This window comes from Pongo pygmaeus, chromosome 11 (genome assembly GCF_028885625.2).
Source record: "Pongo pygmaeus isolate AG05252 chromosome 11, NHGRI_mPonPyg2-v2.0_pri, whole genome shotgun sequence".
NCBI classification, from domain to species: Eukaryota; Metazoa; Chordata; class Mammalia; order Primates; family Hominidae; genus Pongo; species Pongo pygmaeus.
In genome coordinates, this window is record NC_072384.2 from 101629212 (window position 1) to 101655367 (window position 26156).

The 26156-nt window shown below is 36.6% G+C and overlaps 1 protein-coding gene and 1 pseudogene across 2 annotated transcripts in view; both read right to left on the bottom strand.

Moving 5' to 3' along the window:
• Positions 1-26156, bottom strand: part of TRAK2 (trafficking kinesin protein 2) — a 75242-nt gene that overhangs the window by 25319 nt on the left and 23767 nt on the right. For both annotated transcript variants that reach the window (XM_063648330.1, XM_054479116.2), the window contains exons 2-3: positions 19048-19337; positions 6013-6207 (exon numbers count right to left, since the gene is read on the bottom strand). In XM_063648330.1, the coding sequence (XP_063504400.1) occupies positions 6013-6207; positions 19048-19138 (286 nt within the window). In that variant the 5' untranslated portion in view covers positions 19139-19337. The remainder of the gene's footprint in view (positions 1-6012; positions 6208-19047; positions 19338-26156) is intronic.
• LOC129032091 (SCY1-like protein 2) lies at positions 9156-11931 on the bottom strand (annotated as a pseudogene).

Sequence of the window (26156 nt, forward strand, 5' to 3'; positions counted from 1 at the left end):
TAATTTGGTAGCATAGCAGGAACAAAGGATTAAACAATTAAGGCAAATACTTACAGTGAATGGTCTCCTTTACTTCTGGTCTCAATAACAAAATTATGGAAAAAATATAAAATCAATATATCCATGCTCTAAACTAACTACAGAAAACCAGACAATGGTTGTAAACCCAAATGTAATATAGAGCAATGGCTCTTAAGTCCAGATTCTGATTTAATTAATTTCAGGGAGCCCTATGGTGCTGGTAGTATGTAGAAGATTCCCAGGTGTTGAAAATGACATGGAGCCAGGAATTAAAACCACCAATCTGGGGTTAACACCCAAAGCAAAAATCAGGCATCCTATAGGCTCAGTTAAAATCAGTTTTTATACAACTAGTTTAACAAACACATGACATGACCGACCAGAGTTAAAGATGAAGTGGCAGATTTAACTTGGAGTAAGACCAGTAAGTAAAGGATATAAAAAACAACTGTGAACCACAAGTCATATATGATGAAAGGGGAAGAAAAAAATGAAGGACACAGTAATACAGTAAAGAAATGTTTAGAATAAAATATGTTTTAGTGAGGAGAAATGAAAATATATTTCCTATAAATGCTTACCATCTGTCACAGCGTAAAAATTTAAAGCTGAACCTTAAGAAGTTATCTAGTTTAGTGATCTCACTTTCTTGTATGAGCAATCTTCTCTGAGAGAAATTATGTGGCATGTTCAAGACCACGAAGAAAGCTATTAGTGGCAAAGCTGGGATTTTAGTATGGAGATGATAATAACGCTCATCTCACGAGGTCATTAGAAAAAACTCAGATGACGTAAGAGTCCAGTAATGAGCTCTTTCCACTGTGCTGCTGTTTCTACCGCAGCCCCACTAAGAACATAAAAAAGACCTTGTCTAATGAAATACCAGCATATACACCTGTGAATGCATGTTATATAATAAAACAACATAGATCTCAATTTTGCTTTTTAAAGTGTGAGCATATCTATAAATATCTATATTCAACAGAGCCTGGAAGGATATACATTAAAATGTTAGTAGTGGTTATCTCTGGGTAAGGATTATGGCTGATCTGTTTTCTTTTCAGTGTTTTGCCAATTTTCCACAAAGAACAAATGTTATTTTCCAAACAGAAAAAAAAAAAACAACCCACAAAAACCCAGGAACCCTTGTTAAAAAGTTTCAAAAAGCAAAAATGAACTTTAAAATGCCTAAGTATTTGTTATGGCAAAGAAGTTAGATAGTGTAATCACAATTTTCAAATTCTTATGTCGAATGCGCAACCTAGATACTACCAATCCAAAGGCTGGGCCTCTTCAATTGCACAGAAAGATGTCAGGCACAAAACAGAAAGGAACACAATGGATTTTTCTCTCTGCAGTGGAAACAGTTCTGTCTTCTCTTCCTTAACACAATACTCCTGATAAAGACATGCTGCTTCGAATGATTCCAAAAGTACTCAGGGCAAAACTCTTAAGTGTTTAAAGTCTTGGCATTTAGATATTGTAATTAAATGCTTCAAAAACCACAGACTAGTTCTTCACCATAATTCTGTAACCAGGAAGGTAGAGATAGCCAAGCAGGTTGTCTTTGTTAAAATCAATCCTATCAAAACCTATTTTCCCGTCAGTTTTCAGTTGTTGAAAATATGTTAAATGATACAGAAATTAGCAATCATCCTTGCTTATTTCCAGACATGGACTTTCCTAACTCTCTAAAAAAGTATTTATACATCAGGGAGATGATAGATATTTTTACAGAACAATTTTGCAACTTGTTTCCAGAGGTTGTTAATTAATGTTCAACATTTTTGGTGTAATGTTTGGAGAATCTAATGTTCCTGAAAATATGGGGTGAGAGTTTAACATACATAAGCACTTCACTAATCCTTACTTTATGTTCTATCCCTGCATAATTTCACATTAACTAGCTAAATCTCACATTATTTTCAGGATGGGAAACATCAATGATAATCCATTCTAATATCTGTCATTTACATGAGATGGTGCTTGATAGTTCTCTCATATGTCCCTTCTCAAGATCTAAAGTTTTTACCACAACTATTGAATTTCAAAAAGAATTCTCATCTTGCAGCACTCTCCAACTTTCTCACACCAAGACCAACAAAAACAACAACAAAATAGAAATGAAACACAAACAGTGCCCACATGGCACAGTAAAAGCTACAATAGCTCCTGACACCTACAGGCAGGTCTTGAGGTTTTAACCCTAAAGCAGTGACCACAGCCCTTGCTGCTACAATACAGCAAACATTTCTGCCTTCAAAATGACTGAGAGAAACTGATGATACACACCATCTAGGGCAGTCTTTCTCAACAGGATTCCAGGGGAGAATCAGGCCCTACAGACCATTTGAATGACAATTTTCTCAATTCTCCCAAGGATTGTACAAAGCTAGTACATGATGCATGGGTGATAAGGTAATCCATTGTATAAACGCTAAGTGTCTTAGGGTATATAGCTTAATTCTCTTGTAGAACTGAAGGAAAGAGCTTATCTAGGGGAAAAATAAATCGGCTAACCTCTATGACTGGGTTTATGGTTAATGTTTCCTGAACTTCATCAGTCATATGTCCTTTTCTGCCAGCACAGGTTAATAATTTTTGAGGGCAGAGCCTGAGGAAAAGTATACCTACCAATTAGAAGTAATAATTTCTATGACCATATTTATCTGCAAAATTATATACACTCTCCCCAATTCCTTAATTCTCCAATTAATGTCACTGTGAAATGGCCATTTGCTTTGGTTGGCAATGCTTTGTATCAGTGGTTCTCAAACTTGCGTGTGCATCAGTATCACCAGGAAGACTCTTTAAAACACAGACAGCTATGACTGTCTCACCCCTAGAGTTTCTAATTTTGTAGGTGGAGTAGGGGGCCCAAGAATGTGAATTTCTAACAATTTCTCAAGTGACATTGATTGCAGGGGTCCACATTTTGAGAACCACTGCCTAAAATAAAACTTACATAATCAATCATTTTCCGCCTCTTACGCCTTAGGAGGTAAAGGTGATCCTCTATTACCAAATAAAACCCCTTGAAAGAATCAGGTTTCTAACGTTAGCCTTTAAATGAACAAATGGTACAGTCTGTAACGTGTTCTGATTGCATGGCTCCCCCACAGTTCACTCTGGGACTCAGTCTTAATAAAATCAAGAAAACTCTGGGGTGGCCTGTTCTGCATGTAAAACACTTTTTGACCTTCTTAAACTTTACATGTGTGTGGCAGGGACTGGGATTGATTGATTGATTGCTTTTTTTTTTTTTTTTGCCCACTCATTGCTCTCCCAGTGTTCTGTCTTAAAAGTAAACAATCTCTTTCTGGATTGGGTGACTTCAGAGAACTACCCACTCTCCCCCATTTCTTGTGAGATAGGCTCCGAAGCTCAAATGCTGGCTACGAATCCTTCCAAATCACTATCTTCTCACAGCTCTTTCAATTTCTTTGTGTTATACAAGAAAGAAAGTGCCTTTGCCAGTGCCACCTTTTTAACTAGGTGTTAAAATTCATTTTAATAAGCACAAATATCCACTGGCATGTGAGAGGTAGAGATATGCCCAAAGTAACCCAGGGAGCTGAGCTCTAGGACGATCTGCCAGGGTACACAGTAATTATTCAAAACCACAAATCTTGAAATCTCAGAGGGATAGAAAACTGTGGGAAAGGGTGAGAGAATGTTTTGTATCTTCCTTTTTAAACCTTGGTCAATTTCCTAAATAAAACAAATCATTTGGCTTTTACATTCATAAGATGCAAATTCATAATGAAGTTTATATGTGATTTAACTATTAACCCAAAGAATTAACACCTTTAAAAGAACAGTGGAATTTTAAGTACAGTGCAGAGGTAAATTATCAGTATAATCCTAGCTTATTTGCTTCATGATCTTAGGTATATCATATATAGTTCAATTTTCAAACTGTTGAAGTGAAAATAGTACCATTACACTAAAGAAATAGGATAGTTTTCCAGAACCCTGAAGTATGGATCAGTATCATCCTATTAATCTCGTTTTAAATTGCTCCCTTGGACACTATCGTTTTATAAAAAGTCTTGAAAAGTATATTAGAATTTACCTTTTATTTTCTAGGCTTTTTACTTATAATTCATCCTAAAAGTTAACTCCATTAAATCATGATCTAAGACCACTTTCTAGCTATAGTTTTGCCACTCAGTAGCTGAGAGGACAAAGAACAAATAAACTAAAGGGCACTTTCTGTGACGCTTTGTCAAAATAATGACAAACTAAATTTATCCAGATGAAATTTCAGTTTGAAAGTTCTCAGCAATTTAGGCCGGGCGCGGTGGCTCACGCCTGTAATCCCAGCACTCTGGGAGGCCGAGGCGAGCGGATCACAAGGTCAGGAGTTCGAGACCAGCCCAACCAACGTGGCGAAACCCCGTCTCTACTAAAAATACAAAAATTTGCCGGCACGGTGGTGCCCGCCTGTAATCCCAGCTACTCAGGAGGCTGAGGCAGGAGAATCGCTTGAACCCGGGGGGGCAGAGGTTGCAGTGAGGCGAGATCATGCCACTGTACTCCAGCCTGGGCGACAGAGCAAGACTCCGTCTCAAAAAAAAGAAAAGAAAAGAAAGTTCTCAGAAATTTAAACACTCAAAGAACAAAGGGAACTAGAAATAAGAAATACTGTTCCTTCTAAAAATGATTTTCCAGAAAAATCTCAAGCAAGCAAATTCTCAAACTAAAATGTCAAGAAAGCCTTTGGAGCCTTAATTTAACTTAATTTAGCTATTTAAAAGAAATATTAAGGACAAAAACATGATAGTATTTGGGCTTCTTGATATTTCAGTTTCTGAAATAATGTTTATACTTTTTTTGAGCAGTTAAGTTCTCAGAAACTACTAGAAATAAATTGTAGGAAACTAGTGCTAAAAGCAAGTTAATGATTACTATGAAAATGAGTATTTCACAGTAGACATTCTCCAGTAACAATCTGGCATTAAAACACCACAACACTCACTGGGCTTCTTGATGTTTCAGTTTCAGCTGAAACAATGTTTATAATTTTTTTGAGCAGTAATAAGTTCTAAGAAACGACTAGAAAAAAATTCTAGGAAACTAGTGCTGAAAACAAGTTAATGATTACTATGAAAATGAGTATTGCACAATAGTCATTCTCCAACGACAATCTGGCATTAAAACACTAAAGCACTCACTGGGAAAATGTCCAGGATCTGATGCAATCCCCTACTTAATTCTAATTAAAGGAATTTCACAAACATATCAGTATTGAACTCATAAGCTTTTATTATAAATTCTAACAGCTACTGTGCACACATTTTTTACCAAATGAATTTTTAGAAAAGTAATTTCAGCCTTAATGCTGATTTTTGGGATGAAATCAAATGCAAAAAGGTCTCCACACTTCAAAGTTTAAAAATTCCTTTGTCTTTTCTAACAGCTTGGTGTAAAACAGACCTATTTTCAGAACAAATCTGGCTCAGTCTCTCACTTAGGAATCCTTAAATAATGAAGATTACTATATAGTGCATATTTATTTCTCCTGGTATTATTAAAACTACTTATGTACCTAAGAACTATGCTTAGTTATGCTGACATAATTCTTGTGACTGTGTTTACTAAAGATATTAATAAAGATAAAAGTCAAAAGCTGATAGCTTAGGATAACAAACTACTGGGATAATAAATGTTGACAGTTATAAAGGAATATTAAAATTTTAAATCACTTCGCTTTTTAAAAAGTTCCCTTTTCTACTCAGTCTGAGGAAAATATCAAGTAATGAAAACGTCTAAGTATGTTTGCAACACTGGACACCGAGAGTCATAAGGATGACAAACTTTCTGCCTTCAGACATAAGACAGAATTATCTCTTCCTGTGAAATCAGTTCAAATTAAAGTAGGTATACACTGAACAACAACTACTAAACATCAATGCTTTAAAAATCAATACCAAGATACCCATGATCATTACTTCAATGCACAAACTAAAAGAGTAAAAAAATACTCACTCATATAACGGAAAGTCTCTTCAGCAAGGACTGGAGAGAGAGCATCAGATGCATGTTGCTGCTGGTGTGGAGACTGAGTCCAGTCTTGATTTTCATACAGAAAGAGAGTGTCTACTTTTAGCCTATACTGTGGTAGTTGTTCTTCTAGCAGACTCACCAGCTCAACTTCAGGGAGATCCTCATTGGAGCAGACATCTAAAGAGGAGAGTCTATGTAAATGAATCCAATATATTTCAACTTTTACTAGGCTACAGAGAAAATTGATGAAAATTAGTTTTTCTAAAGTAGGACAACCAAAGAAATATTAGACAAGATCATTTCTCCACTGATTTTTATTAGTATATCCTAGTAGTATAGTTTTTTTTCTCCAGATTTTTTTTTCTTTTAGTAAGAGAACTTCTAAAGTAAAAATGATGGCATACATTTTTTGACAGTAATTTTTAAAAAGTATTTCTAATTGACACAAAATAATTGGATATATTTATGGGGTACATGTGATATTTTGACACCTGTATACAATGTATAATGATCAAATCAAGGTAATTAGCACATTCCTTACTTCAAGCATTCATCATTTCTTTCCACTGAGGACATTCAAAATCCTTTTATCTATTTGAAAATATACAACAAATTATTACCAACTATAGCCACCCTATGGTGCTAAAGAACACCAGAACTTATTCCACCTATCCAGCTGTAATTTTGTATCTGTTAACTAACATCTCCTGATCCCTCCTTCCCGCTATCCTTCCTAGCTTCTAGTAACCACTATTCTACTCTCTACTTCTAGGAGATCAACTTTGTCAGCTTCCACATGAGTGAGAACATGCAGATACCACAAATCTGAATTACATACTATCTAAATATATTGCTTAGTGACTATAACTATGCTTTCTTTAATTTTTAATGTTTTAATTTTTAAAAGTTTTTATTTTAGGTTCAGGGGTCCATGTGCAGGTTTGTTATGTAGGTAAATTTGTGTCACAGGGGTTTGGTGTACAGATTATTTCATCACCCAGGTACTAGGCCTAGTAACCCAACAGTTATTTTTTCTGATCCTCTCCCTCTTCCCATGCTCATCCCTCACATACACCCATCTATCGTTCCTGTCTTTATAACTAGGCTTTTAAAGTTTAGAATTAATTTGTAGAAATTTCATATTTTCTCCCTATCAATCTATTTAGTACTGTTAAGAGGTCTGTGTCTCTGAAGCAGTAGCAGCCTGCTTAATTTTAAAAGGTATTTTTAATTGACACAAAATAATTGGATATATACTTTTTAAAAATAAAGTGAAAGAGGTCTGATCTCAACTTACATGCTTTGGGGGAAAAGCAATACAAAGCAACCAGCAGAAAATAGTTCCAAAGGGATAAAATGATATGCTCTGTAATAACAAAATTTGAATTCTGTGGAGGATTCTTCAAAATCTGGAAAAATTACATTTTAGTATATTCTCACAGTCACTAAAATTTTTTAAAAAATGCATTAAATTTTACTGAGCACTGGCACTGAAATAAGTACTTTATCATTTTTATTTTAAAGAAGTGGTACATCTAAATCCCAAAACATGTGAGGTGAAGAAAATCGGACAGGGGAGGGGAAAAAAAAGTTTCCTCCAAAAAAATCTTCCCTATCCTTCACATAATATAAATTTACTATGGTCTAGTGATAGTCCTGGTCTGAGTCCTGACTCTGCATATACCACAATGTGACACTGGGTAAGTTACCTAAACTCTAACCCTCAGCTTCCTCATCTGTAAAATGGAGAAGGTACTTACCTCCTAGGTTATATGAATTAAATGAAACAAATGCATGAAAAATACTTGTATTTAGCACAATGCCTTGCAAACTGTGGAGGCACTCTATCAATGTCTGCTTTTTTTTTTTTTTTTTTTTAGAGAAGTAAAGTTTATTACATTTGAAAAAATACAGCAGGCATCTCAAAAGTTTACTCATTAAATATAGTTTAATTCTTACAAATCTCCTTTTGAAAACGCAATTCATATATGCTGCAACCTCAGAAGTTTGAATTTGAAATGAAATATGAAGTTAGTAGTCAGAGAAGTCACATCAGAGTGCTTTGTCAAATATCCAAACAAATCAGCATACACCAAAGTGACTCTAAATATATCCAACTGAATGCAGAAAAATACATTACCATTTAAGGCAGACCATGCTAAAATATAATTTACAATGATTAGTTTGCATTTAAGATGGTTAGCCAATGAAATGTAGGTTAAGTTAAATATCGTAATATTTGTTCAGTTTCTTTGTACTAAACATTAGTTCATCTGAAAAGTAAGTTCAGAAAAAGCAAATAACCTGATCTCTTTATGCTTATCATTTTCTCACTGTCATCTTAAATGCAAGCAAATCAATACAGCATCAAGATTTTTTACATATTAAAATGAACACTAATGACTTGTGAAGGTAGACTGTGTACCATGTAGTATTTAATAGATGAGCTTGCAATGACCATCAACTCAATTTTTTAAATAACACCATGATTCACAAGCCAAAATAAACATTTGATTAAAAAATTCAGCTATTCAAAATAACTCAGTTGTCCTTTTTCTCTTTGAGATTGGGAAGGGTTGGGTCTTTAAAAACCTGAAGAGGGGCCGGGCGCGGTGGCTCACGCCTGTAATCCCAACACTTTGGGAGGCCGAGGCGGGCGGATCACGAGGTCAGAAGATCGAGACCATCCTGGCTAACACAGTGAAACCCTGTCTCTACGAAAAATAAAAAAAAAAAAAAATTAGCCCGGCGTGGTGGCGGGCGCCTGTAGTCCCAGCTACTAGGGAGGCTGAGGCAGGAGAATGGTGTGAACCCGGGAGGCGGAGCTTGCAGTGAGCCGAGATTGTGCCACTGCACTTCAGCCTGGGTGACAGAGTGAGACTCTGTCTCAAAAAAAAAAAAAAAAACCTGAAGAGGAATTGGTAAGAGGAAAAAAATCCTCAATGCTTTAAAAAAGCTCAACTGGTTAGAAGTCCATACAACTACTATGCTGGCATGGACACAGATGTTTTCTGTCACAGAACCATTCACTGTCCCATAAAAGTAGTTCCTCCAAGCCAACTATATAAAGATGTAAATCAGCTCACCCATGATTGAAACGGAAATAATCCTTCAAAATAGACACCTCACCCAAAAAGATCTTTTAAATCATTGCTAGCTGAACTGCTATTGGTCATGGCAGTTGGTGGCTATGCAAAGTTCTGTGGGTTGAAGAAAGGATTACCCTATGTACCAAAGGCAGATTGTCCTATCATGTTCATCTGTGTTCCCATTACTGAACTGCCCGTAGCTGGAGAACCTTGAGAAGGTACAAACTGATTAAGCCACTGATTTGGTTTCTGTTGTGATAATTGGTTCATGCTAACTTCGGGTTTCTGAGGGCCAAAGAGATTATTAAGGGCAGACATATCTGTGGGTCTTTGTTGGGTCGGCTTCGCACCAGCAGGAGGAACATTCAAAGCACTGAAGTTTGGCAAAGTGGGAGGTGTTCCAGAGTCATTTTGGTCACTCCCAACCGTGCTTGGACTACTGTAGAAGTTCTGGTTTGTAGTAACGGGCATGTTGAATCCTGAAGTCTGAAAGCCCATATTGGCATTTAGGCCATTTGTCAAATTTCTCTTTGTATTATCAACTGGTGTAGAAAACATCATGCCAATGCCCATGGAAGGAACAGAAGTGAACGTACTTGAAGCAGAAGGTTTAGGGGTACTAACAGAAAGGCTAGTCAAAGATGACATATTATCCATCAATGTGTCTGTCAAGTCCTTAGTCTGTTTAACAGCAGCAATAGGTGTGTACACTTGGGGTTTAAGAGGCTGCTGGCTTTTCAACTTCTATGCCTGCTCTTGTTCTCTTGCTAATTTTTGTTTTTCTTCAAGTGTAAGTGATGCTCTTTTATGTTTATTCTGAAACCCATCCTCTTTATTTTCGGAATCACTGCCAGTCAGAAGGTCTGCTCCAATGTGGTTAAAAACCTTGTCAATTTGCTGATTCCCAATATTTGTAACTTTTGTCTCCTCAGAAACATTCATTTCATTTCCTATGTCCAAAGATTTCTGTTGTTCTTGCATTATGTGAAGTTGCTCCAGCTTAGTCTTATGTTCAGACTCCAATCTATTCAGCATCTCTTTTATGATGGAAATGAAAGAATTGAACTGGTTAAGATTGTTTTCAATACTCAGGGGAATAAGATGAGGCAATACTTTTCCAGTCAGCTGCTCTTTGGTGATTCCCAACTTATGAGTAAAAGTACATTAGTAAATGCCTAAAATACCCATGAGGACTGCAGACTCTTTGGATGGAATTTGTTCTAAGAAGGGTAGGATATCATCAAGTACAAACCACTTATCCAAGTATTCCAAAATCTTTCCTAAGCACACTAATGAATTTACAGGAAAAGCAAGGGAAGACGTTTGTAGACAGACATTTTTAATTCTTGGTATCAAAGTATGTTTCATGATGGGTAGTCTATAAGATTTGCAAAGGTTGGAATGATGTTTAGACAGAGCTCCTGGTACTGAATGGAAGGAGCTTCTAGTGCTCTGTAAACCATGGGTAGAACACTGTTCTTTATCTCATTGGGAGGGGTTTTGGTTAGTAGCAAATCCATTTTTTGTAGGAAAATTAACAAAATCTGGATTGGCTCCTGCTGCTTAAACACAGGGCCAAGTTCAGGTGGAATTAATTTGACATATTCTTCTTTGGTGCATTCCTCAACGATCAGCAGAACACTGGGCAAAACAAAAGGTACCATGTCAGGGTTTACAAATTCTGAAGTCAAGTCAAAATTCTCTGCACAATGACATGCTTGGCAGTAGAACCTTTGGCAGTCCGTTGAAAAACTGTGATTTCTGAAGATTATCTCTTTGGAATAAGGTATCAAAATACTGCAGTGTTACTGCACCAACATCATCAAAGAAGGGAATCTTTGTCATTTGATCTGCATCTGGTCTTACAGTTGGAGTTACATTTAACAGTAGCCTTACATGTTCACGAACTTCCTCAGTTATATTTGTAAGTAAACTAGATCCTAAATAACTCAACTGATCCAACTGCCTACTGAAACTCTTATAAATATCTTGCTTATTGACTTCAAATATATGTTTCCTTTTATTAAATACAGCATACATAACAGTTCCTAAAGAATATATATCACTGGCTGTTTCACAGCTCACATAAAGTATGTATTCAGGAGCCAAATATTCAGGATTTGGAAGACACAATGAAGGTAAATTTGGGTCCCATTCTTTACAAGGAAATTTAGGCTCTTGTTCAGAAGGATTGGTTGATGATACACAAAAATCAAAACCCATTATTTTCCAAGCTCCACTTTTATTCAAAATTGTATTTTCAGGAGTAATATTTCCATGTACCATTTTCACACTGCTATGCAAGAATGACAATCCTTTAGAAACCTGAAGCAAACCACATTTGGTTTCTACATCATAAAGTTTATAATCCTTAATGTCTGGAGATATAGGGAAAGGGAGATTTTCCCAGTTACCAAGAACACTGGCTAAACTGGCAAAAAACTGGTTCTGTACAAAATGCCAAGCAATCCCTGGATTCTTCTAAAGGATGCTGGACAGTAAGAAGTCGAGGGTGTTGAGGTCAAGTGTTGGACTCCTCATTTTAGAGAATCAATGATTTGATGCTTTTCAAATTTTTGACATTTGTCAATCATTTTTTATCAAAGACAAAAAACAGCCACTGCTTTGTTGACTTTTTTGTGCCATTAAAAATCTTCCAAGCTAGCCCACTGCCACCACTGGCAATGTGTCGACCAACATCAAATTCTCTAGTGACAGGATTTCCCATTACAGCACTAGTGACATCAGTTGTTACTTCTGTAACAGTACTCTTCAATTTATTAAGCATGGACTCCATGGCTGCAATATTGGGTAGTTATAGTTACCTTTTCCCTCTCCTTCCAGGAGGGGCAGAACTGGGCCTCTTTTTCCCCGCCCCCCTAAACACAGGCTCTTCCTGCTCTGCCTTCGCACCTGGCAGCTGCCTCCTGCTTACTCCATGGCCTCCACCTGCCCCCGCGGGCACAAACACCGCCTGAGCTAGAGGAGGGAAAGGGATAGGGAGGGGAGGGACTGGGGACGAAGACTAAGGGAGGGGGAAAAAGACTGAAAGACCTATTGTCAGCTATTTTTATTACTGTATTACTATTGAGTTTTTACACCTAGAGATCAAATCAAGACTGCTAAAATAAGGTTGCTATAGTATCTAAATAATTACAGAGTATTAAAGGTAGAAGACACTTTCAGAAACCATCCAATCCTGCCTCCTAGATAAGGAAACTGAGACTTAAAGATGGGTAACTTGCCGAGGACACTAGAACCACCAGACTTGGGTTCTCGACTTCCTATCCAGCACTGTACCGATTCTTGTTGCTATCTGCCATTTACAGGACAAAGGCTGACAACTTGTCCTAGAAAGCAAGTTCCTACACATCATGTCTCCAACATACAGTATTAGTCCTACATATCTCCTAATTCCTCCAGGTGTCTAATCTACTTATTGTCCTATTTTTCATTCTTAATATTAGAAAGATCATGGGTTTTGGCATCAGACATAGCTTCTGAATCTGACTCCTCTACTAATTGTTAGACACATGATTTATCCTTTCAGAGCCTTAATTTCTCTCATTTGTAAAATAAAGATCATTTATCACACACAACAGTAGTAAGAAGTAACTAAAATAAACAATTAAGGCATCCAGGGTATCTGGCAGATCATAGGTACTCACTGAATACTATTTACATCACTACTTTCTCACTTGCACACCTACAACACCACCTCCCCCATCTCTGAACAAACTGAGCTTTTGTGTTTTTATGTATCTGCCACTATCTTCCTGTTCCCAGTACTGCCCATCATTTAACACCTCCCAAACTTAGCTGTTTACAAAAAAGGAGAGTTATTTCTGTTAACATGCTTAAAATACTAGGGCTTAAAATAGAGAAAGTACAGGATGTCATATCAACCCTCTCACTTTTAAAGAGATATGGTATTTCCTTTGTGGGTAGTATAATGAAACATGCTCTAGCTCTGGCAAAGAACAACAAAGTACTGGTTAAGAAAACAAATCCTTAAGAGAGTAAATTCCTATGACTTGACCTTGACTTCACAATGACATTTTAATAAGTTTAATACAAGGAGGCTGGCAATATCAGACATCCCTATTCACCCAGAAGGAGAAGCAGTGGCTTGATCACCACAATGAGATAGAGAGGAGGCAGATTTAAAACCTTAAATATGGTTCTAAATAAGCTCTCAATCCTTACAGATCTCTTAAATAGGAGACCTGAACATATATCCAAATTCTATTATTACAAGTTCCATGTGATTATCCAAATTTTTCCTGCCACACATATATTACATAGAGATTGTCATTTTAATACTCAGAAGAGAAGTTGACTATAAATACATGCAGAGCTAAAAACAGACTATTAGGTATTCAACGGTATAGTGGAAATGAAGAACAAAAGTGACATTCATTACAAGAGATACTAGTCCCTAGTATCCCTTCTAGACTAGAATAATTCCCTACTTCCAAAATGTAATATTAAAAATGAGTGTACAATCCAGGCTTAGTAGATTAAGCTAAATATTCTTTAGACTAGCTCTTCCACCTTGCTTCCATAGTCTGATAATGTTCCACTTATTACTCTTGCCCAGGCTTGACAACTCCTTCTCTACCATTTTATCCTCCAAATGTCTCTTCCATATGTCCATTTTTTCCCAGTCATGCCTACCGGTAAGAGAATTAAATCAGTGCTAGAATCAAGCATACTAGAGCATGGTCTAGAGTATGATCTGTAGACCTACAGATGAAAAACAAGCCTCAAAGGGTTAACCTTATCAGCAAATAACTTAAAGTATTGCCAAAATAAATTTTAACACTTTTCCAAGGAAGACAACAAAACCTAAACACCTAACAATGTAACATTCATAATATTCACCAGTCCATACAAAATTACTAGATATGCAAAAATAAACAAAATGTAATCCATAACCAGGAGAGAAATGAGTCAACAGAAACAGACCCGTCATGACAGAAATAACAGAATTAATAAGCAGCAATTTAAACACAGCTATTTTTAATATGCTCAAAGATTTAAGGGGAAAATATGAACGTAATGGAAAGAGAAATAGAAGATATGCCTGCATTTTAAAAACCCAAATAGAACTAGAGTACAGTATCTAAAATGAAAGACTCACTAGATAAGATAAACAGATTAGATATTCTCCAGAAGAAAAGAACAGTAAACTTGAAGGTATAGCAATAGAAATTATCTAAAATGAAGCACAGAGAAAAAAAGACTGGGGGGAGAAAACTGAACAGAACATCAGTGGCTGTGTCATATCAAGCAGTCTGCAGTCCCAGAAGAAAAAAGAGGCAGGAACAGAAAAAATGCTTGAAAAAACGGTGGCCAAAGTCTTCCAAGTTGAATTAAAACAGTAAGTCTATAGTTCAAAGAATCCCAACTCCATGCAGGATAAATACAAAGAAAACCACATCAAAGCAAAATTGCTAAAAACCAGTGATAAAGAAGAAAATCCTAAAAGCAGAGAGATAGGAAAAAAAGAACATTACATTTAAGGGAACAAACAGTGAATGCAAACTATTCATTTCAAGATAGATGACAACGGAACAGCACCATTAAAACCCATGGACAAAAAGCCAATTTAGAATCATGTGCCAGTGAAAAACATCTTTCAAAAAAGGTGAAACAGGCCAGGCATGGTAGCTCACTCCTGTAATCCCAGCACTTTGGGAGGTCAAGGTGAAAGGACTGCTTGAGCCCAGGAGTTCAAGACCAGGTTGGCAACATAGTGAAACCCTGACTCTACATTAAAAAAAAAAAAAGGAAGAAGTAAAAATTAGCTGGGTTTGCGTATGCCTGTGGTCCAAGCTACTCAGAAGGCTGAGATGGGAGGATCACTTGAGCCCAAGAGGTTCACGCTGGAGTCACTGTACTCCAGCCTGGGGAACAGAATGAGATCCTTTCTCAAAAAAAAGTAATTTTATTTTTCACACAAGCAGAAAACTATGGCTATTCATTGCCAGCTAACCCATATCCCAGGAAATGTTAAAGTTATACAGGCAAAAAGGATATGGAATGGGAACTTCATTCAACAAAAGAAATAATAGAATGCTAAATCTGTGGGTAATACATAGGCCTTTTATTTTCATAATTTATTTAATTCATAATTAGCAATTTAAAGCAAAAGTAATAATGTATTAGGTATATAACATATGTAGATGTAAAAGGCACAGTAATAATAATATGTAGAATGGTAGGGGAAATGGAAGAATACTGTTTTAAGAGTGTCACTTTATTAAATATAATGTTATTTGAAGATGGGCTTTGATAAGTTAAAGGTATGTATTGCAACCTGGAGCAAGCACTGAGAAAAATAAGAGGTATAGCTAATATGTCAACAGTAGAATTAAAATAAAAAAAGTTTAAAAAAAGAAAATGAGAAAAAAACGGAAGATGGAACAAATAGAAAAAGAAAAAAGGAGTACAGTAGACTCAACTAAAGTGATAATTACATTAAAATTAAATGGTCCAAATACTGCAAATAGAAAGTACAGATGATCAGACTGGATTTTCTTTTTAGAAAAGACCCCATTATAAGTTATCTGTGGAGATGCCTTTTAAATATAAAGATTCAGATGAGTTTAAAAAGTAAAAACATGAAAAATAAGATGATACCAATTCCACACAAACTTTTTCCAAACACAGAGGAAGGCATACTTCACAACTCATTTTACAAGGCCAGTATTACCTCAATATCAAAATAAAGCGAAGACATTGCAAAAAAAAAAAAAAAGAAAAAAGAAAAAAGTACAAACCAATAACCCTTATTAATGGGACTAGGAAGGACACAGACACACACACACATATACACACACTCCCTAACAAAACACTAGGAAATATAACCTGTCATATATAAAAAAGATAATATATCATAACCAAGTAGTTTTTTCCAGGAATGCAAGTCTGGTTTAAAATTCAAAACTAAACCAACAGAATTCACCACACTAATAGACAAAGGAAGAAAAACCACATGAACATTTCAACAGAGGCAAAATAGGTATTTGACAAACTTCATGCTAAAAACTTCTCAGCCAACTTGGAAGAGAAGGATATCTTCTCAATTTAATATAGGGTATTCTCAAGAGACTTAATGGTCAAATACTGTAACTTTTCTCCTCAGATTGGAAATACGTCAAGGATGTTTCCTCTTACCATTTTTATTCAACAATATACTGAGATCATGTCTCATTCAATAAGGCAAGAAAAATAAATAAAAGGCATCCAGATTGAAAAGCAATATGTAAAATTGTCTCCATTTGCAGACATTATGGTGTATGTAGAAAACTCTAAGAAATCTACCAAAAAGTTACTAAAACTAGCAGGTTAAGTGAAGTTGCAGAATACACGGTCAACATTAAAAAAACAATTTCATTTCTATATAGTAGTAACACACAGTAGGAGAATGAAATTAAATAAACAGTGCCATTTAAAAAAATACTTAAGACTAAATTTAACAAAATATGTGCAAGACTTATACAATAAAAACTATAAAATACTGGTAAGAGAAATTAAAGAGGACCTAAGTAAATGGAGATATATATCAAGTTTATGGATTAGGAGACTCACTATTCTTAAATTATCAATTCTCTACAGAGTCTACGTAATTCCATTCAAAATTCCAGCATTCTTTTTTGGGAGAAAATGACAAGCTGGTTATTATTATTAGGGACAGGGTCTCTCATTCTGTTGTTCAGGCTGGAGTGCAATGGCACAATCATAGCTCACTGCAGCCTTAATCTCCTGGGCTCAAGTTATCCTCCTGCCTCAGCTTCCCTAGTAGCTGGGACTACAGGTGCATGCCACCACGCCCAGCTGTTTTTATTTTTTGTAGAGATGGGGTCTCACTATGTTGCCCAGGCTGGTCTTGAACTCCTCGGCTCAAGTGTTGACAACCAGATTATACAATTTATATAAAAATGTGAAAAATCTTAAATGGCCAAAATAATTTTTGAAAAAGAGTAAAGTTGGAGAATTTATATTATCTGATTTCAAGATTTACTATAGAATTACAGCAAATAAGACAATGTGGTATTTCTGTAAAGATAGACTTAGGGATTAAAGGAACAGGATAGAGTTCAGAAATAGAACCATACATATATGACAATGAAATTATCAAGGTATTTCAATAAGGGTAAAGAGACCATTTTTAACAAATGGTAAAGAAACAATGAAATATCCAATTGGAAAGCAAAAAACAAAAACTTGGACCCTAACCTAATTCCATGCTCAAAAAAGTATACTACTGACTTAAAAGTAGAAGTAAAAACTATAAAACTTTTTCTTTTAGGTGAAGATTTCTTAGAAACGACACAAAAATATGAATTATAGTAGCAAAAACTGATAAACTCCATCAAAATTTAAAACCACTCTTCGAAAGACACCAGTAAGAAGATGAAAAGGCAAGCAAAAGTCTGGGAGAAAATACGGTCCATTTACCTAACAAAGGACTTACATCTAGAACAGGTAAAAAACACTTACAATTCAACACTTACATTTCAATAGTAAGATAAATTTTTAATGGGCAAATGATTTGAATAAACAACTCAAAATGAAATCTAGATATGGCCAATAAGCACATGAAAAGGTGCTCAACATCATGAGTCATCAGGAAAATACAAATTAAAATCACAGAGATACCAGTACACACCTACTAGAATGGCTAAAATCAAAACCACTGACATTACGAAGTGTTGATGTACAGTAGAGGTCAGCAAACGACAGCCCACAGGCCAACTTCGGCTTGCTGCCCCGCCTGTTTTTGTAAATCAAGTTTTATTGAAACACAGTCACATTCATTTTTTCATGTACTGTCCAAGGCTGCTTTTCTGCTACAATAGCAGAGATGAGTAAGTTCCAGCTTAGCAATAAAAAGAATAAACTGCTGACACTTATCACAAGTGGATAAATCTCAAAAACATTTTGCTGTACAAAAGAAGGCAGACACAAAAGACACAGATTCAATTTATATGAAATTCTAGAACAAGCAAATTTAATTTAAAGTGGCAGAAAGCAGATTAGTGGTTGTTTGGAACTGGAGGTGAGGGGTGGGGAGATCTGTGTACAAGGGAACTTTCTGTGGGATAATAAAAACTTCTCTAACTTGTTTGTACTGGTGGTTACACTGAATGCATATTTTTGTCAAAACTCAAACTGTACACTTAAAATGAGTGTATTTTATTGTATCTTAATAAACATACCTCCAATGATGATAAATTAAAAAAAACTTTGGGTTTTGATGGGTTTCAGAATTCAGAATTTTTCAGATTTTTAGAAAAGTGGCACTGTACATTAACTGTATGTTATATAACATCCCCAACTGGTTTTGCAGCAGCACCTCATATTTAAATATATAAATACATCTTCAGCAAATATGAGTATTCAAACTAGATGAGTTAAGTCTAGAAACAGCCAAAGTCTGGTTTTGTGGGCAAATGAGTTTTTGAATAAAAGTGTAGAAAAAAACTTTGAGTGCTCAGAGTTTTTTGATTTAGTCTTACAGATAAGGTGTTATGGGCCTGTATGTATGTTTGTTATATGCTGTACGCCCCAAGAGTCTTGTGTGCCAGGCATTGTTGTTAGGTACCTGCAGGGTATACAAACACAGGTAACTCTGTCCTTGCCCTGTGGAGATCAGATGGATATGATGCATCTACTACTCACCAGGGGTTCACAGGGTACAGGTCAGTCCGACATAGACAAGAAACAACATGAAAGGCAGATTCTGTTAATGCGTCAGGAGACACGGGGGATGGAGAGATTAATTCAGTTTTTCCCTGAGGACATCAGACTAGAAAGGGAGGCTTGGGTTTCATCATGATAGGTCATATATGCTGGACTGAGGCATTTGCATTTTCTCCTGTAAGCGATAGCACTTCAATATTTATTAAACTGGACTTACCAGTGATGCTCTCCGAGTCTCTGTGATTGCTATTCATGAGGTTTTCTTCACCTGTTGGTGACGTAAAAATTGCATTCTGGGATTGACTCATGCAGGATCCTTTCTTGCTTTGGTTGAGAAGGACAGCTTTGGTATGAATCAGAGTAAAGGAAATCCATCAAGCCATTCAATAATGAAATGGATTTGGTCACATGGATATTTTCTTTTAGACAGATTTTCTGTGATGAGTCAAATGACATCCGTAGCAATGAGCACTCTCATGTGATTATCATACTTTGGACAGTCATGACCTAAAACAAAAACATATCAAGTGATTAGAACTCAGCATGCTCTTTAACAACAGGAATCTAATTAATCAAAATGTCCATCATGAAAAATGTTTTTCTAATGATATATACAACATGGATAAATCTCATAATTATGCTGGAAGAAAGAAGTCAGACAAAAAAAGAGTACACAGTTTATGACTTCATTTACATAAAATTCTAGAAAATGTCCACTTATCTATAGTGACAGAAAGCAGATCAGTGGCTGCCTGGAGTTAAGGGAGGAATTACTAAGGGGCAGGAGAAAAGTTTTTGGAATGATGAATATGTTTATTATTTTGACTGTGGTGATGGTTTTACAAATGCATATCAAAAGTGGTTAAATTGTACACTTGAAATGTGTAATTTGATGAATATTAATTATATTTAAATAAAGGTGTTTAATTTTTTAAAAAGACTGTTTAAAGTAATACACTAATAACATATTGTAGAGTCTGTAACATATGTAGAAGTAGAATGTTTTGCAGTAGCATGAAGGCCAAGAGGGGGGAAATGGGCATATACTGTTGTAAGGCTTTTATATTACACATGAAATAGTAACATATGGCTTGAAGATAGACTGTGATAAGTTAAAGAAGTATACCATAAACCTGAAACCAACCAATTAAAAAACTCAAGAATTACAGATAATAAACCAATGAAGAAAACAAAATGGAATAATACAAAACAGGGTTTTTTAATCTTGGAAAATTAACATTTTGGGCCAGTTATTGCTTCGTCATGTGCATCGTAGGATGTTTTACCCACTAAGTGCCAGCAGAATCGCTTCCCCAGACCCTCTCCAGTTTTATCCAAAATGTCTCCAGACATTGCCAGATGTCCCCTGGGGGGGCAAAAATCATCCCTGGTTGAGAACCACTGATAAAACAGATGCTCAACTTCACTCACAATTAAAACAAAAATATAAACAAAAAAAAAGTTCACCCACTAGATTAGCAAACATTAGTTTTATTATATTCTTTGCTGGAGATGGTGTGGAGAAAGAAGCACTCTTATACCCTGTTGATAAAAGTGCAAATTGGGGCTGGGCATGGTGACTCATGCCTGTAATCTCAGCACCTTGGGAGGCTGAGGTGGGCCGATCACTTGAGGTCAGGGGTTCCAGACCAGCCTGGCCAACATGAAACCCTGTCTCTACTACAAATACAAAAATTAGCTGGGTGTGGTGGCAGGTGCCTGTAATCCCAGCTACTTGGGAGGCTGAAGCAGGAGAATCACTTGAGCCTGGGAGGCAGAGGTTGCAGTGAGCCGAGATTGCGCCAACTGCACTCCAGCCTGGGTGACAGAGCAAGACTCTGTCTCAAAAAAAAAAAAAAGGTGCAAATTGGAACAAGCTTTCAGAAGGCTATTTGGCAATGTCTACCAAACTTTTAAATGCACACATGCTGTAACTTAACAGTTCTACCACCAGGAATTTACACAATGGATATATTCACGAAGTGTGCCAAGATGTAGGGATAAGGATGCCCATACAGTATTGGTTTGGGGGGGGAAAAAAAAAAAAAGCACATACCACACAACTGGAACTAAATGTCTATAAATAAATGGTTTAATAACAGTGGAACATACAAAGGAATATAACGTACTAAATATATGTGCATACTTAAAAAAATCAGGAACTGTCATCAGTAAAACTGTTCAATTCTACTTATTTGGTTTATATCAAGACAGTCTCTGCTTGGCAACTTGTGGCTTCTACTTACAGTTAATTCATTCTCATGTCTGCTCTTCACAGGTATCATAAATATTCAATGTTTTACAAGAGAGTTACCCTCAAGAAGTAGAAAGGAACAAAGTAAATAAAGGAGACTGAAAATGGTTACTGAGGCAGAAGAATAGAGAAGCACTTTGAACAAATCCTAGTGAGGAGAGTTTCAGAGATAGAATGTGAACAGAATTAAACATTATACAAAAGTCAAAGGGAAAATTCGGTTTATTAAAAAAGGGGTAAGGGACCATAAAATCAATGATAACTTTCCAGAAACCAGTTCAGCCAAGAGATTGGATCCAAAGACAGGCTGCAAGGTGTCGGTAAGTGAGATGGTAAGAGTGGAGTTTAGTGAGTACAGACCACGATTTCCTAACACCTAGACTTTCAGATCTCCACAGACTGGTAAAATTTCAAACACTTCTGTGGTTATTGGCATGGGGTTTCCATTTCTTACCAATTTCTATTACTTTGTAAATGATAAAACATTTTACTAAAAAAAAAAGAGACCTAATAAATAGCAGTCCTTCCCAAAAAAGGAGTTTGTAATTTTATGTTGGAATAACAACAGCAACACCACCACCACCACCACACACACACACAGACACACAGACACACACACACACACGCGAGACAGGGTCTTGCTCTGCTGCTCTGTCACCCAGGCTGGTGTGCAGTGGTGCAATCATAGCTCACTATAGCCTTGAACTCCTGGCCTCAAGTGATCCTCCTGCCTCAACTCCCAAAGCTCTGAGATTACAGGCATGAGCCACTGCACCCAGCTCTAATTTTTCTATATTTGAACTCAGAAAATTTTAATAAATACTTTAAGATTCTGGTACTGATACATGCTGAATAAATGTGAGTGAACCCTAAAAACATGCTAAGTGGAAGAAGCAGCCACATGATTCCATTTATATAAAATATCCAAAATAGGCAAATCCATGGTGACAAAGCCAATTAGTAGTTATTAGGAACTAGGGAGAGGGGAGAATAGGGAGTGATTGCTTAATGCGTATGGAGATTCCTTTTCGGATGATGAAAATTTGATCAATTACAGCTGGTTTGATGGCAGTGGGTTATCAGAACTTATTAACATTAGTGTCATTAAAGTTGGTATATAGTCCCTCACTGCTAAATTTGGCTTAAAAATAAAATTTTTTAAAAATTTGATGAATTAGTGGTGATGGTGGCACAACACTGTAAATATACTATAATAAATTTCACTGAATTATACACTTTAAGGTGGTTAAAATGGCAAATTTTACATGTCTTTTACTGCAACTAAATACTGTACTATACAATACAAAGTATATAAAACACAATTTTAAAAGTGATAGGGAAATGCTTAGATCAATAGTCATCAATTCCAAGTGTATTTTAAATAAAATCAGTCTTGGTAAAGAAAAAAAAAGAGTATATTTTATATACATAACTATTTTCTTGAAATATGTTTGCCAGTATAGTAATCTGTGTTAGCCAGTGCAACATGAAGTAAAACTCTAATATATTAATTCAGATACTTTAATTTTAATTCCAGTTGTCAAAAATTCATTTTTCATATTCCAGGAAAAGTCCATTGTATGCAACTGAATTCTTTTCCACATATCGTATTGTCCAGAATTGTCATCCCTAAACCAGTCACTATAAAGGAAATAGAATTATAATGAATCAAACCAATAAAAGAGTCACACCTTGAACTTGGAAGGAAGAAGAAAGCAATCTTCCCTGAAGTACACAATCACTGGCTACCTGAGCAAAATCTGAACTAGGGCCTCTGCCAACCAAGAAGGGGGAAATGATCATTTTTGAGTAGGGAACCAAATATCACCTGCTATGTAAGTCTTTATGTCACATATAATTTTCATCAAGGTCTTTTAAATTCTAACACTCCAAGACCTAGATTTATAGTTTAGGAATCTAGTGAGGAATCTAGTGATACATTTTAAAAAAACAGAATGGCAATGGAAATCTAAGAATAAATGTGCTAGTGTATAACCGGCTATCTAGTGAATGATCAGCAAATAATGCACTAGTTTGTAACTGTGCACTAGTTTATAACTATGCACTAGTGTATAACAGGCTATCTAGTGCATGGTCAGCAAATTTGGCCCACAGCCAAATTTGGCTTGCCATCTGTTTTTTTTTGTTTGTTTTTTTTTTTTTTTTTTTTTTTGAGACGGAGTCTCACTCTTTCGCCCAGGCCGGACTGCAGTGGCGCAATCTCGGCTCACTGCAACCTCCGCCTCCCGGGTTCACGCCATTCTCCTGCCTCAGCCTCCCGAGTAGCTGGGACTACAGGAGTCCACCGCCTCGCCCAGCTAATTTTTTTTGTATTTTTTTAGTAGAGACGGGGTTTCACCATGTTAGCCAGGATAGTCTCGATCTTCTGACCTCGTGATCCACCCGCCTCGGCCTCCCAAAGTGCTGGGATTATACGCGTGAGCCACCGCACCCAGCCTGCCACCTGTTTTTGTACAACCTATGAGTTAAGAATGATTTTTATACTTTCAAATGGCTGGAAGGCAAAGAATAATATTATGTAACATGTGACAATTATGAAATTCAATTTCCAGTGTCCACAAAGGAAGTTTTATTGGAATACAGCCACACTTATTTAAGTGTTGTCAATTGGTTGCTTTCACGCTACAACAGCAGAGCTTAGTGATTTTAAGGACTTCATAGTCCACAGAGCCTAGAATACTATGTCTCTTTACAGAAAAAGTTGACCAACACCTGTTCTACAGTAGAAAAATAGTTCAGTCATAAAATAACCATCTACCTAAATCAAAGATTTCCTAGATTAACTTCTTAAACAGGGTTTCCTTCCACATTTACATACTTGTAATTAGATCACTATTTCCACAGAATTTAGGTAAACTAAAAAACAGACTTCTACTTTCTACATCTGTAAGTGCATTTAAATATTATTTTCAATTTCTAAGAAAGCATTTATTTTTATTTTTATTTTTTGAGATGGAGTTTCACCCTTGCTGCCCAGCTTGGAGTGCAATGGTGCGATCTTGACTCACTGCAACCTCTGCCCCCCAGGTTCAAGCGATTCTCCTACCTCAGCCTCCCAAGTAGCTCAGATTACAGCTCCTGCCACCACGCCTGGCTAATTTTTTTATTTTTAGTAGAGATGGGGTTTCACCATGTTGGCCAAGTTGGTCTCAAACTCCTGACCTCAGGTGATCCACCTGCCTCGGCCTCCCAAAGTGCTGGGATTACAGGCATGAGCCACCGTGCCCCACTCCAGAAAGCATTGTTTTTTTGTTTTAAAGTAATAAGTTATATACTTGTTTGTGAAGAGAGAAAAGAGAGAGAGATAGTGAGGAGGGAAGAATGAAAAGGAACAGGATAAAAGCAAAGTATCTCTCATACTGGTCCACACTGATTCTCAAACAGAGCTGCGGTTCTTTTAATCATATTGGAATCAAAGACCACTGTGAAAATCTAATGATAATTTTGAGAACTATGCCCACCACTCTGTTACACACTAGCTGATTTGATTATACATTTACCATTTATTTTAGTTTCTATTTTTGTTTTTATATATATCACACAGGAACACAAAAATTATATATGTTTCACCTAAGGACTCCACATCTTTGTTCTACAGCAGGGGTCCCCAACCCCTGCGCCATAGAACTGTACCCATTTGTGGCCTGTCAGGAACCAGGCTGCACAGCAGGAGGTGGGTGAGTGAAGCTTCATCTGCATTTACAGCCACTCCCCATCACTCCCATTACTGCCTGAGCTCTGCCTCCTGTCAGATCAGCGGGGGCATTAGATTCTCATAGGAGCTCGAAACTTATTGTGAACTGCGCATGCGAGGGATCTAGGTTGCCCACTCCTTATGAGAATCTAATGCCTGATGATCTGTCACTGTCTCCCATCACCTCCAGAAGGGACCGTCTACTTGCTGGAAAATAAGCTTAGGGCTCCCACTGATTCTACATTATGGTGAGTTGTATAATTATTTCATTACATATTACAGTGTAATAATAATAGCAATAAAGCGCACAATAAATGTAAAGTGCTTGAAACATCTCCAAACCACCCTCCCCATCTCCACTGGTCTGTGGAAAAACTGTCTTCCACGAAACCAGTCCCTGATGGCAGAAAGGTTGGGGATCTCTGTTCTAGAAAACTGCTTTTTAAATTAACTTTGGAGGTTTTGTTAATGGTTTAGTCTTAATTCTTGCATACCAGAATAGAGAAAACCAAGTTGAACTAAGAACTAAGTCCATCTAAAGAGTCATGCTGGAAAAATGCTGACTTCCAGGGCAATTCAGGAATTTGTTCAGCCTGCAGACTGTGCACCAGGTCAAGGGTGATCTGGCAATGGTATGCTCTTCCTGGGGACTTTTTAGATCTAAATAAGCCCTTTGGAAATGCCCTGTCTACATCTGAGCTCCTCAGAAAGATCAGTTTGGAGTAGCAGTACTGAACATAGTACCATGGATGTGGCCTGACATTAGACAAGTCTGAATTTTATGCTTATTTACTGCTTTTCTGACCTTAGGCCCATTATTTAACATTTTTGAGTCTCAGTCCTCATTTTCAAGATGGGGATATTAATAACTACCCTTTATAAGAAGGGTCAGACATGAGAACTAAATAAAAATGACAAATTCCTAGTTTGGTACCCAACATACAGTAGACACTCAAATGCGCACTCCTGTCGGCTTCCCCCTAGCTCTCAGGCCTGAGAAAAAGATGATGTCTTCTGTCTAATATTTCTTTATTATTATTATTAAGTTCTAGGGTACATGTGCACAATGTGCAGGTTTGTTACATATGTATACATGTGCCATGTTGGTGTGCTGCACCCAGTAACACATCATTTACATTAGGTATTTCTCCTAATGCTATCCCTCCTCCCTCCCCCCAGCCCACAACAGGCCCTGGTGTATGATGCTCCCCACTGTGTCCAAGTGTTCTCATTGTTTAATTCCTAACTATGAGTGAGAACATGCGGTGTTTGGTTTTCTGTCCTTGCGATAGTTTGCTCACAATGATGGTTTCCAGCTTCATCCATGTCCCCACAAAGGACATGAACTCATCCTTTT